Here is a 13,572-nt window from a genome sequence, read left to right as displayed (position 1 = left end):
GCTCATCTGTAATCCCAGCTGTGAGGGAGGGGGAGGCGGGAAGATCATGAGATCAAGGCTGGCCCAGGACAAGGTATCACAACTGTGTCTCAAGATATAAAATACAAACAAAAGGGCTGGGGCGCAGATCAAATGGTAAAGCACCAGCCTAGCATTCTCAGTGGGTGTGGGGGACCATCCTGCTGAAACTTTCCTTCCTTGGCCACATGACCGTGACCACGCCTCTCTTGCCTTCTTACTTCCTGCAGCCTTGTCCCCGAGATGCTGGGGACATGGCAGTGACAGAGCCAACCCTGGCTCTGCCCTCCCTCTTGGATCTTACAATCTATTATGGAGGACAGTGTGTCTCCAGGGTGGGAGGGCTGCAAGTGGGGGCAGAGGAGCCTAGGAGGACATCAGGAAGGCCTTCTTGGAGGAGAAGATTGCTCACCAGTCCTGAGGTTTGGAAGAAATTGGGCCGAGTCAGCAGAGGGCTACTTCTGCTGTGATGACTTCTCTGACCTGGTGTCTAGTGTTTTGCCTCTTTGTGGGCTCAAGGCTGCCCTTTGCCTGCTGGGGATTTCTCAGGACTGATAGTCCTGGTCCTACTTTGCTCAAGAACTACCTCGGGTGTTGGGCGCTGGTGGCTCACGCCTGTAATCCTAACTACTCAGGAGGCAGAGATCAGGAGGATCGCGATTCAAAGCCAGCCCAGGCAAATAGTTCATGAGACCCCATCTCGAAAAAAACCGATCACAGAAAAGGCCTGGTGGAGGGGCTCAAGGGGTAGGCCCTGAGTTTAAACCCCAGTACTGAACAACAACAAAACCCCAAAACACTGGGAACAACCAGATAATCCCATCAGTGGGTTACAGTGGCAGCTCAAATGTAAAATTACAAGCTCAAATGTAAAATTACAAGCTGTGCTATGTACCAAGAGTTCAGAGCAAGGATCTGTGAGAAGAAATGCCAGGCACCTGCGGAAGTCTGGGTAAGGACTCTGTCAAAGAGACTACTCATTCAGAAATTTTTTTGTTCAATATTGTCTTCCCAGCACCGAGCTGACCCACAGATAGGACAAATGCATACAATAAGCCAGGTGTAGTGGTGCATGCTTGTAATCCCATACTGGGGAGGCTGAGGAAAAAGGATCGAGAGTTTAAGACTCAACTGGGTTATATAGCCAGTGTCTCAAAAACTCTGTGATAGTTGGGCCCCTACGTAGGCCCTGGGTCCCATCACCAGCACAAGGAAGGAAGGAAGTTAGGAAGAGAGGGAGGGAAGGGAGGGGAGGGAAAGGAAGGAAGAGGGAGGGAAGGAAAGGGAAGGAAGAAAAGGGAAAGAACTTATGTCTATACACACATCCCACGGTTGGTTCTGGGAGTTGTCACCATGCCCCCCCCTGCTGGTCACACTGGGGATGACAGAAGTGGCCCTGAGCACAGCTGCTATGCTGAGGAAGCTTCAGCAGCATCCCCCACCCTCCCCCCTCCCCCCGCCCCGACCTCCACCCCACCTCCCCCGCCCCTTGCCTGGTTCCCTTCTCAGGATAGGCTGTGGTGGCCTAACAGGCCCGTGATCCTGGACTGAAAGTGATTCCCACGCAAGCATTTCTGTCATTGTGGAGTCAATGCCCTCACTGCCTGTCTGCTCTGTCCCCCTTGGAAATTGTCATCATGTCTTTTTTTTTTTTTTAATGTGGTACTGGGGTTTGAACTCAGGGCCTCAGCTTGCTAAACAGGCACTTGAACCACCTGAGCCACTCCACCAGCCATTTTTGGTGCTGGTACACAGAGATGGGGTCTCAGGAACTATTTGCCTGGGCTGGCTTTGAACCACGATCCTCCTGATCGCTGCCTCCTGAGTAGCAAAGATCACAGGAAGGAGTCACTGGAGCCTGGCATCATGTCTTTGGTTAATAAAGAATGGGAAAGAGAAATCATGATTATTTAACCACTTGGCCTGTGCAGGAGTAAAAGTCTTCCCAGACATATGGCCCAAGGGGGGAAGATGAGAGGGGTGAAGGCCAGGTGGGGAAGGGCCTGGCACACCTGGGGTGGTGTCCCACCCAAGAATGAGAGGCTCCACCTGCCTGAGCCTCCACTCCTGCACTGTTGGAGCTACGGAGGGACCTGCCTCCCACTGTGCACCTGGGCCAGAGCGAGCCCGCCACAAGTAGGTGCTGAGGGCTGGGATGTAGCTCGGTGGTACAGCGCTTGCCTAGCATGCGTGAGGCCCTGGGTTCGATCCCAGCACCAAAAAAGAAAAGACAAAAAAAAAAACAAGTAGGTGCTGAATTTTAGCAGGGCTCCACCTGGCCTGGGTGGAGATAAGGGACACTTGACACAGCCTGCTGGGGTGGATGTTTCTGACACCCCTGGTATGGATTACTATCATCCTTTATTTTGGAGTGGTAAACTGAGGCCGGGAGAAGGGAGTCAGCTTCACGTAGGAAGTGGCAAAGGTGGTTCGGTGTGGGCAGGCTCACCCCTGAGCTCTCCAATTAGGTCTGGAGCTCCAACTGTGGGACACCAAGCTTATCTTTTTCTTAGCTGCTAGACCAGAGTGTTCTGCAGGTAGCTGGGCTGCTAAGAATGCAGCTTTTACATTAGACATCATCACCGGCCTGCCTGAGTCAAGGCTTTCTTAAAGGCCCAGCGACTCGAGTGCAGCAGCTGAGGGTTTGGATCTGGTTGGACTGCAGGCCTGCCTCTTGCTACTGCATAACCTCAGGGGTGACTCCTCTCCTCCAGCCTTGGTTTACTGGTCAGCACAATGGGCCTGTGGAATGGCCGCTTTAAGGTGTCTCTGAGGACACAGATGCAGAGCTCAGATGATCCAGGGAGCAGGAAGTGCCCACCACCAATAGCTGGTGCTTTGTCCTGCATTCAACCTGCCACTTGCCCTGGAGCACACGTCCATTTTGTGGTCCCTAGACATCATCGGCTAAGCCCATGAGGGGCCAGTCCATGACCCCCAATTCTCATCCATTATGCTCTTCTGTCTACTGCATTACAAATGCCCATCCCTCTGGGGTGACAGGAAAAGGGGCACAGAAGCAACACTCTGGAGGCATGCCTGCCAATGCCACCTTCGCCAACTAGACACACCAGACCAGGGGAGGCCACAGGAAGGCTTCTAAGGGGGCCCTGCCTGATGGCACCTTCTACTACCCTCCCAGGCTTCTCCATCCTTCCATGGCCAGGCGAGGATGCACGGGAATGAGGAAGCTCAATATCCTACTGACTTGTCTGTCCACATCTGCCCAGCCCCTCTGGTTGTGTGTGACAAGCTCGGAGGTGAGAAGCCACGTTTATCAAACCTTCAGTCCCTCCTGGTGTCCCTAAAGGAGAGGTGTGTGCGATCTGCAGCTGATGCCAACCTCCCTTGGGAAAAGACCTGAGGGCTTTCATACCTCCCTCTGCTTAAGCCCCAATGGGCCTGGATCAGGAGGCCTTTCTTTTCCACGTCCCCACCCAACACAGTAAGTTCTCAACTTTCCATAGTTTGCAATTGTTTGGGGCTGTCAGCTTCAAGTCTTCAAAGTGATCAGAGCCTCTGGTGATTAGAGCATGTGGGACTGGCCCAGCTGAGTGAGTCACGGAGGGGTCTTTGGTTTTCAGTCCCTCCATGCACCCTGCCCCTCCTGCCTCTGGGCATTGCCTGGCAGAGTCCTCAGGGCTCCTATGGTGAGATGGACCTGCCTAGAGTCTCCTCAGTCCTCGTCATGTGTGGCTGACATGCGTGTGCAACCCCATGTGGACCTGCAGCGAGCACTCTAAGAGCCTACTGCCTGCATATGGGCCAGGGGCCAGGACAGTCCCTGCCCTCAACCTCCTGGCGGTGGAGGGAAGGCTCTCCTGGGGTAGGCTGAGCAGTCCACGCAGGGGCAGGCCAAACTCTGAGATAAGTGGGCCAGAGCCAGATCAGGTAGTCACTGTATTTTATTGGAAAACATTGATATATTTTTCTTCACAGCTTGAACTGAACACAATATTGCCCGGTTTAAAAACAAAAACAAAAACAAAACATTCCGAAAATGTTCACAGCCTCACACCTACCTGCCCTTGCCCTCGGCTCTTGGAGGGGTCTCCCGCTATGCCCCATCCCTCCCTCCCTGCCTCAAGGCTGGTGTCAGAGGGTGGAGGAGAAGTCTCCAAGCTGGGCAGGTCCCAGGAAAAGCCACTTCACTGATCTGGGCAGGGGGGGGGGGGGGGCGGGGGGCGGGGGACAGATGAGAACAGAAAAGGAAACAGACCCAGACTGAACTGAACTGAACTGCCCACGATGACTGATGTGTCCCAGAGGCGAGAGTCAGAAGCCAGGGCACAGTGCGGGTGCGGACCATGCTCTCCGCTGGGGAGTGGGGCAGTCGGTGAGGAGAGGAGCGGTGCCATCACCCCAAGGAGCAGGAGCGGGAGGTGCCACAGGTGGGCGGGCAGGCAGGAGGCCAGGGGCTGCCCGCAGCGTGCTCTGCATGGCGGCCAGACAGCACTGTTTTATTGCAGGTTTGTTCTATGAGCATGGTGGGGCTCGGCACCCCTCTCCCCACCCTTCAGCTGGCCCGGCACAGTCAGGACAAAAATAAAAGTTTTAAGGAGCAAAAAGAAAAAGTAAAGGGATAAGTAGCACATTACACAGCGACCATCCCCACATCCATTCCTTCACAGCCCTCATGGGCGGGTGCGCCATGGGGGAGTGGCCCGGGGTGTTAGCACCAGGTGTGTACAGATCAGTGTGAGACTGCTGGAGAGACAGGGACAACTGCGATTAGCAGAGTGGCCAAATGAGCTGTCCTCGCCCAGCCCAGTCTCAGAAGCCAGCCAGGTGGTTTCAGAACAGCAGCCAGTGGAACCTGAGTGCTGTCCGTCCACTCTGTCTGTCCCCCTCCAGTGGTAAAAAAATGCCAGCTTCCAAGGCCTCCTTGCCCTTGTTCCTTCCTGGGCCACATCCGTTCACTGCGTAATTCTCAACGCCCCCAGTTCTCCTGGCACTGTGCCCTACAGGCCGCTGGGCTTGCACACAGAATCATGGGGTGCACACAACAGCGAAGGGTAAGCGCCCCCGCCGGGCGAGGGCCTCACCCTTCCCTGTAGGGCCAGGACAGGGCTGGCGGCCACCCCAGCACCCAGAAGGACAAACAAACAAACAAAAAAAACAAATCAAAACGGAGGAGAGCCACCCGGGCTGGAAGGAGGAGGGCAAAGGCTCCCTCAAGGGAGCGGGGTTCTCTTATGAATGCATCAGGCCTGGAAGATGGGAACAGAAGGGGGAGGCAAAGAATGCGAGGGGGCATGGAGGGAGTCAGGAAGAAGAAGAGCAGTCATGCAGCTTGGGACAAATCTTTTGTTGCTTTATCAGATTCTCAGTCAATCAATCGGTGTTTGCTAGAACCGAACTGGGGTACGCAGGGGAGTGTGGAAGAGAGAGAAGAGCGCGCGCGAGAAGAGAGATCAGGAGAACGGGCATCACCAGCTGCCCCAGCCTTCACTTCGCGGTCATCATCTGTACAAACTCTGCAGAGTGAGATGGGAGTCTGGTGAGCAGACCTGAGCCCGCACAGCCCTCCCCTGGCCTGAGTGCCCAGCCTGCATGACTCACCTTCATAATTAACCTGACCGTCTCCGTCGATGTCAGCCTCTCTGATCATCTCGTCCACTTCCTCGTCGGTCAGCTTCTCCCCTAGGTTCGTCATGACGTGGCGTAACTCAGCAGCGCTGATGTAGCCATTTCCGTCCTGGGGGTGGGGACAAAGACTTTCAGGTAGCTTCTCCCCGTGGGAGAATGGCAGGAGGCAAGGACTACCACCACCTTCCCTGGGCAGTGAGCAAAGTGAAGAGTGCTGCCTGAGGGAGCAGAGCAGGTGGCCAGCTCTGACTTCCCGAAAATGGTGGTCTGGCTTTGCAGGCTGTTGAAGGTCATCAGTCTCCCAAGCACCCTGGAAAAAGACTGCATACCTTGTCAAAGACACGGAATGCTTCTCGGATCTCCTCCTCGCTGTCTGTGTCCTTCATCTTTCTGGCCATCATGGTGAGGAACTCGGGGAAGTCAATGGTCCCATTGCCTGGAAGGCAGGGAAGTGAGGGGTGGGGCTCCAGAGCCCCGGGAAGGAGAGGGGGCATGGCTGTCTCTGGGGGGCTGGGAGGGTGGCTCACCGTCTGCGTCCACCTCGTTGATCATGTCCTGCAGCTCTGCCTCCGTGGGGTTCTGCCCCAGGGACCTCATGACAGTCCCCAGCTCTTTGGTGGTAATAGTACCATCTCCATCCTTGTCAAAGAGTGAGAAGGCCTCCTTGAACTCTGCAAGAAACAATGTGCGGGGGGCCGGGTAGAGGCCCGCAGGTAGCCCTAACCCCGGGGTGCAGGACGCCCCCTCTGGAGGGAGGCCAGTCAACCCCACCCTGGGAAACGGAGTCAGACCTGGATTCTGGCCCACCCCTCTTAGCACTCAGAACCTTCCTGCTTTCCTTCGAGGGCTATGGAACCTCTACTCTGCAAAGAAACCATCTCGTCAGCCTACGGAGCTCAATGAAGAAACTGAGAAACAGCTGACAGCTGTCCTCAGGTAAGTCTCCACTGCTTCTTGGTCCCTGACTTTGGCCTCTTCCTCAGGTGACGAAATGGACCAAAGTGATGGGTGGATGAGAGCCAGAATTCATCTGAAGAGTGCTGGCCAACGTCAACTGGTGGGAGGGGTCTTTGGCTGGCCAAAGAGATGTGGGCACCAGGCCCCTCTGACAGGCACTGCCAGCCCAGTCTCCAGCTATGGGCGCTACTCACTTTTAGAGGAGCTGAGCCTGTGGGGCGGTGACGCACGGGGGTGGTCGGCAGCAGAGCACAGCTGACGGTCTGTGCGTGGGGTGGGGGACAGGAGGCAAGGGGACGGCTGCCAAGCCAGGAGGATGAGGAGCGTTAGCGCCGAGTGGGAAGGCCACAGCTGGGGCCACATCAGGGGGGAGAGAAGCACGTGGCTCTTGCCTCCCACTGGGCTACTTTGGCACCTGGTGGCCCCCGCAAACCATTCCCAGATGGTGTGGGCTAGGGTGACATGCTGGACAGTTGCTAATGGGGACAGGGTGAAAGGTGGAGTGCGTGCTTGTGTGACAGGAAGGCAGGACTGGGTGTGGGTGGCAGGTGGGGGAGGGACACACTGCTGGGCAGAGCCTTCGGGCCCTGGGGAAACAGTCCAAGTCTCCTCGGGGATGCTGCCATCCCCCTGTGCGGAGGCCTTGCTGCTGGGGGCAGGGAGCGGTCACAAGGCCCCTAAGCTCATGATTGGCCAACAAGGCAGCTGTCTGGCTTCCTCTGGGTCTTCCGGCCCAGAGCCTAAGTGAAGAAGCTCCAAGTGTTGGGGGCCGGAGGAGGGACAGGCAAAAAGGTGAGTCTGCCTTGCCTCCTCCCACTGAGGCTGGGCGTTCTGCCTTTGTGCCACAGCAGGCTGATCCTGACAGCAAGGCTGGGGTGGGGTGGCTGGCTGGCCCCAGGGCCATTCCTGAACTTTCCCTCTGCTCTACTTTGTGTCAGCCCAAGATAAACCAAGAGTCGGCCTCTGAGCTCCCCAGGCATCTCAGTCTGGGGAGGGGAAAACATGGAAGGACGCTCCATCACACAACACATGTGCAGCTGAGCTGTCTGGAGTTTTACAGGAAAAAAACGTTCGGAGACTTCTTTTAGCCTACTGCAAGATATATGACCATTTCTGTTCATTGTTCAGACAGCAAGAACTCACGGAGCACTCACTGTGTCCTGAGCACTGAGTACATGGCAGGGAGTGTAAGACAAGTCCCAAGTCTGCTCCCAGAGCAGAGTGAACTTGGAGTGACAGAAGATCCAAGAGGTGAAGACACACAATGCCTGTGGCCAGAGAGAGCAGCCCGCAGGACATAGGCAGGCGGTGTGAGAGTGAAGGAGGCTGCCTAACTGAGTTAGGGTCAGGAAGGCTGAGACCTGGAGGAGAAGCTGCCCAGGCAGAGCTGGGAGCAGCACTTCCCACAGAGGAAAAAGCTGAGCACAAGCACATGCAAAAGGAAGTGAAAGCCGAGCAAGTGCAGAGGCGGCTCGTTAAGTGGGGCAGCAGCTCACCTCAGCTTGCCTGGCTGGAGCAGGGAGCTGGGTTCAGCCTACAGCCACTAATGTCCAAATGAGCCACGGAGACAAGCAGGATCTTTGCCACTGGGCAGAGGTCCGCACTGGGGCATGGGGTGGGTGTAGCGGGCGCTGCTGAGCTCTCATGCCTATTTAGGAACGCTAGCACGGGCACAACACTGGGGACATACACTCATCTATCAGATGCTGTCCTTGGGTGGGAAGATTGGGCTGGGGCACAGGCTTTCTTGAGGAAGATGACAGGACCAGGTCACAGGGTGGACAAACTCACCTGCAATCTGCTCCTCAGTCAGCTGGTCAGCCTAGAAAAGCAGGAAGGAGAGTAAGTCACTGGGCCAGCAGGCCACAGCCCTGGATGCATCTTCCTTACTCCACCCAGCCCTGCCCCGGTGAGGCCAGTTCCACATGGCTGTCCTGCTGGGCAAGGGAGTTGCATGCCAGAGTCGGGGCCCAAAGCTGGGTGCTAGGGTGGGGAAACCCAGGCCTGTCTGATGCAGGCCAAGTTAAGCTGCCCAGACCCACGGGCAGGAAGAAATGCTGCTGGTCCCAAAGCGGCTATGCTGGCAAGGAACAGCTGTGTGGAGCTGCTGGGAGCCTCAGTGGTGGCGGTGGCAGGAAGGAGCCTAACCAAGCAGCTCTGCAAAGCTCCAAATCAAAACAGGCCAGTCCTTGGGGAGGACAGAGGGAAAGTGTCTGGGGCTATTTCGCTGGTTTCTGTGTCATCTATTTGGAGGTGCTAGGCCCAGGCAGTGTGGACCCAAGTGGCAAAAATTCTTCTAACTGGTGCCTCTGAGTTGCTCTGGTGCTGGAGGAACCCTGGTCAGGCAGGAGGTGGCTGTTCCAGCCATAGTGCATGGGCAGGCACAGGGCACCATTCTGTTCTGTTTCTTTATGGGCAGGGAGGACCAATGCTGGGAGGGTACTGCAGTAGGCAGTAGCAGTAGTGGCAAAGGACTGAAGTCAGCTTTAGTGCTGCAGTTTTTAACCCCTTCCAGCACAGCCATGGTGAGGCTGGCTCAGTGGTGGTAGCAAGGCAGCCCCTGCTGCATGAGGGGATTGCAGCTGGCATTTCGGTTGGCATGGAGGAGACGCTGGGTCCAGCTCTCCCTGCACTGGAGCACTGGGAAGCCAGTGGGAGTGGGGTGTACATAGAGGTCCTGGAGGAAGAGCAAGACAGAGGGAGCTGGATTGCAACTTCTAAGTTTAAGCAGCTAAAATACAAATTTTCCTTGGTTTTGGTGGGCACCATCAAAGAATGCTCCACCATCTCTGGACCACTTCCTTTTACAGTAGGGGAAGGGGCTCCAAGTCTACAGCAGGATTCTGTTCCTTATCCTGAGTGCTTAAGTTCCAGAAGCTGAAGCAATCTACTGTGTCCATTTGCACCAGTCTGTATACGGGTTCTAGAGCTTCCATTCAACTGCTGACTGCTCCACCCCTGTCCTGGTCTAAAATGTAGCTATTACATATATCTTGTTCAATTGAAAGGAAAAGGATCTTGAGACCAAGTCCCAAGTCGGCAGTGTGGGAGGGAAATCAAGGTGATGAGGACCAAGGGGAGATGGCAGAAGGGAGAGGAGAACGTCACACCGGCACATTCTGCAGAAGTCCGAAGTCTGAAGGGAGGTTTAGGAGGGCAAATGGACACTCTTCAGCACTGCTAGAGGAAATGACTCAGGGTTGTGGGCTCCTCTGTGCCAACCCAGCAGCCCGTGATGGTGAGCCCTCGCTCCGCCTGCCTTCCTGGGCTCCTGTGAGCCTATCCCTCCCTCAGTCCTGGCCCTCACACCTAAGGAAGCTGCCTGGAAAAGCAGAGAAGAAGATGGGCTTCTGGTCAGGCCAGTGACGCTGGGGAGGGGAAGTGGAAGAACAGGAGGAGCTGCTGGGGAAGAAGGCTGCCATCCATCTGCTTTTCATCCCCCTCTGCTTCCCCCCCCACCGGCCTAGAATGGAAAAAGCAAGCCCACTCAGGGACCTCCCCACCCCAGTGCAAAGACTGCTCTGCAAGAAGCCCGCTTCTCCCCACCTTGGGACAGTATTGAAAGGGGTTGGGGCCCAGAAGGCTGCAAAAGGCTGCAGAATCCCCAGAGTGGCTCTGAAGGCTGGTGTCCGCCATTCCCAGCAGAAAGCTGGAAGATGCAGGCAAGGCACTGTCATGTTCTTCTGCTCCTGGGCTGCTGCAAATAGGCGTGGCTCTGCACAGAGGGCCTACCTCATACACCCGCTCCCACCTGCCCTCTCCCCTGTTCCGTCCAGGAAAGGGCCCACCTCCAGCTGCAGATCAAAGTGCACGGTTGCTGTCCAGAACACCGAGCACCGGAGAAGCAGCCTGGCCATTGCTGGCGCCCCTTTCTCAGGGCTTCTTCCCTTTCCAGCCCAAAAGACTGGTAGCTTTCGCCAAAAACCATCTCCAAAATAACCCAGGATGTCTTCTGCTTCCTTCTCCCACATCTAAGGCTCCAGCAAGGAGCTGGACAAGAAAGAGCAGCTTAGGGTGGGGGAGGGAAGAGGGTATTATTTCTCTGCCTTGCCCCAGCCCCCAGCCAATGCCAGAGAGCTGTGTTAGATGAGATCAGAAACCAAGGCCAGGGCCCCTCACTGGGGCTGAGGAGGAGCCATGGAGATCAGGCCAAAGTCCAAGGCCAGTCCACAGTGACTGTCCCACCCATACCTTGCTGATTACAAATGGAAAGAGAAACTGGTCAGGGCCAACACTCAGGCCCTCCTCAGGAGGTGGGGACCTCCTGGTGCCTGCCAAAGCTGCAGGGCCCGTTTAGCAGATTCTGCTGGGGGAAAATGGGGTGGCGGAAGGAGAAGCCCTCGGGTCTGTGTCAGCACATATGAGATCTGATACATAGCAGCGGCCGCCTGTCTTCCCAGCTCTGCCAGGGAGCATGGCTGTACATGGGGCTTGTGGGTGCTGTGGGTGGCAGGACGAGAAAAGAACTAGTCTGCTGGTTTTCTGTGAAGCCCTAACTGTGAGAATTCCCAGAGACACTCAGTGAGGGTCCCAAAAGGAACAAGTGGCCCTCAAACCGATGAAGGGTTTCCCCAGAGGCCTTGACTATGGTCAAGTTCTGAAGCCTATACCCTAAGGGCATGGGAATAGGTGGCTGACTGTCACTGACGCCACACTACTGTACTGCACTGTCATTTGGCACGAGTGAGGAGAAGCAGAAGGCACATGGAGCTGGAGATAGGAGAACACCAGCACTGTCTGGAAAAGACCTGAAAGGGACAGCAAAGAGGGCGAGGCTTCTAGGCTTAACCAAGCTGGCTGGTTGGATGCACCCCAAACTTTGATTCCCGCACTCCCATTTCATACAACTGGCTTCAGTGCAAAACAGGGGCCTGAACAACTCCATCCACGTGCTCCCTCTGCCCAGGTGCCTTCCCCCAGCCCTGTTTCTCAGGGAAAGGGTACAGCATAGCCATCCCCTCTGGCCTCTGCAGCCCACTCCCAGCCCAGACTGAACCAGCTTCGTCTGGGCCTTCCCTGGAGACTGGCAGGCAGCTACTCACAGCCACCTCCAACCCTAGGTCCACTCTGGCTGACATTCATTTTCTCCACCACCTTCTAGACCCCTTCAACCTCACCTCTGATCCCTCCCAAGCCAAGTCCTCCCCCACCCCTCACCTTGGAAACCCAGATTTTCATGGACCCAAACATTACACTCCTCACCAACCCCCAACCCCATGTCTCTTCCTGGTTAAGCAGCCTGAACCCACTGGAGCCTTTTTCACCTATCCCCTAAATCACCCACGAGGACCCCCTCCCGGTTCTCCCACTACTGGTAAGCACCGGTGTCGCCCCCCATTAACCAGCTCCACGACCCCGATCCTTCTCGGTCCCGCAGGCTTCAAGAGCATAGTCCAGCCTCCGCTGCCACCCACCCCAGGCCCTCCCGCTCCTCGCCCTCCTCCTCCGCAACGCTACCTTTGGAGACCCTCCCCCGCAGGGTCGCATGTGCAAAAGTGACCCCAGGAGACCACTGCCGTCCGTCCAGGTGCACCCCAGCACCTGGGCTCTCTGGCTTCCCTCTTTCCTGTATCAAAACCCCCAAGAGCATCCTCCCCTCCTGGGGGTCTAATTCTCCGTGCTGGGTTCAAATGCCCCCTTTGAAGACTCAGATGCCCATTAGGACATCTCAACATCCCCCCGCCCCGCCAATTTGGTACTAAAAAGGGCTTTTGGAAGCCCCAAAGCCCCTCTTTGGGACTCAGACGTCCCGAACTGGGTTCAAATGTCCCCAAGAGAAGGCGGCTCAGAGGCGCCCGCCGGGCTCCGGAGGACGCCCCGACTCTGGGCTCACTCGGCCGCCCCAGGGTCGGGTCCAGCCCCGCCGTTTCCACCTCACCCCTCGCCTCCGCGGCCCCTCCGCCACACTCACCATGGCGAGGCCCGAGGTGTCCGGAGCGCGGGGAATGAGGTTCCTTCGGCGGCGGCAGCAGCTGCAGCAGCTCGAGCTCCGCCGCGCGTCCGCGCCTCCACACTCACTGTTCGCAGCGCGCGCGCCGCCGCGCCGCCGCCGCCCGCCCCAACGGTCCCTCAACGGCCCCGGCGCGCGCCCCGCCTCACCCGGCCCCGCCCCGCCCGGCGCCGCACTGCGGCTCCTATGGATCCCTCCGCACCGCGCTCCGCACTGACGGGCCCGTGGATCGCTTGTCTCCACCCCAGCACGGGTGAGGGGAAAGGGGCGGGATTTGCCGCCGGGCGCGCGCGCGCTCGCTCTCGCCTCGGGACTACTTTCTGTCGCCCGCGCCCCGCCTTCTGTGTTTTTTCCTCCCTGGCGGAGGGGTACTTCTCAGAGGCGCGTGACAAGTCCCTTTGTGAGCCGCGTCGCTATTGGGCCCGTCCCATAGCGGAAATGAGAGCGCAGCGCCGATTGGTTAGACCTTCCCTGCAATGCGTCAAACTGGGATGAGCCACTGTGCGGCATTGGTGGGGAAGCGCGAATTATGCGGCTGCGTGGAGCCGTAAGGCATAATAAGGTGAAGGGGAAAATCGAGTGCCTATTGAAGATGCAAATATGTTGCCTTTGTGACTTGGGAGTGGTGAAGGGCTGGCGAAAGATGCAGAAAGACTTTCTCGTCTCTCCCCTCTAACAAGTGGAAAATGGTTCATTCCAAAATGTGGGTCCTGAAAGCCCCGCCCCTAAGGGCCCGGAAGCCCCGCCCCCAAGGGCCCCTGCGCGGTGGCGGGGTCTTCAAGGTTCTGCCCATTGCCTAAGAGGCGCTCCACGGGCGTGAGGGACCCTTACCCCCGCTTCACTGTGGATCCGCTCAGCGGGTACGAAGTTGTATTCTGTCCCAGGACCGGCTCTGGGAACAGATCGTTAATTCAGCCACTCATTCGACAGACATGAACTGGGCGCCTGCTGTATGCCGAGACCTGAGTTTTGGCTGGGCTGGGGAGACCATGTTTCTCAACCACTGTCATCTGCTGGACAACTTGACTCGCTCACTCCTTCCAGGATCCCAGCCAGGG

General features: G+C 57.0%; 1 protein-coding gene across 1 annotated transcript; it reads right to left on the bottom strand.

Annotated features, from left to right (window-relative positions):
* Positions 1 to 3,905: 3,905 nt before the first annotated feature.
* On the bottom strand, positions 3,906 to 12,852 carry Calm3 (calmodulin 3). The gene is made up of 6 exons (XM_020171076.2): positions 12,476 to 12,852; positions 8,356 to 8,386; positions 6,135 to 6,278; positions 5,937 to 6,043; positions 5,581 to 5,716; positions 3,906 to 5,495 (listed from the first exon to the last, which is right to left on the bottom strand). Exons 1-6 carry the CDS (start codon positions 12,476 to 12,478, stop codon positions 5,467 to 5,469), a joined length of 450 nt encoding a protein of 149 aa, XP_020026665.1. The 5' UTR covers positions 12,479 to 12,852; the 3' UTR covers positions 3,906 to 5,466.
* Positions 12,853 to 13,572: the final 720 nt, after the last annotated feature.

The sequence above is a fragment of the Castor canadensis genome, chromosome 16, assembly GCF_047511655.1.
Source record: "Castor canadensis chromosome 16, mCasCan1.hap1v2, whole genome shotgun sequence".
Lineage (NCBI taxonomy): Eukaryota > Metazoa > Chordata > Mammalia > Rodentia > Castoridae > Castor > Castor canadensis.
The sequence above is the reverse complement of the archived record's forward strand: the minus strand, read 5'-3'. Positions and strand labels throughout refer to the sequence as shown.

Bases quoted from the DNA above. Each gene is read 5' to 3' on its own strand.
- Calm3 (XM_020171076.2), bottom strand. The intron at 5,717-5,936 runs GTATGCAGTCTT...CCCCACCCCCAG, and splicing joins CATTCCGTGTCTTTGACAAG to GACGGAAATGGCTACATCAG. The intron at 5,496-5,580 runs GTGAGTCATGCA...CTCACTCTGCAG, and splicing joins CGGTCAGGTTAATTATGAAG to AGTTTGTACAGATGATGACC.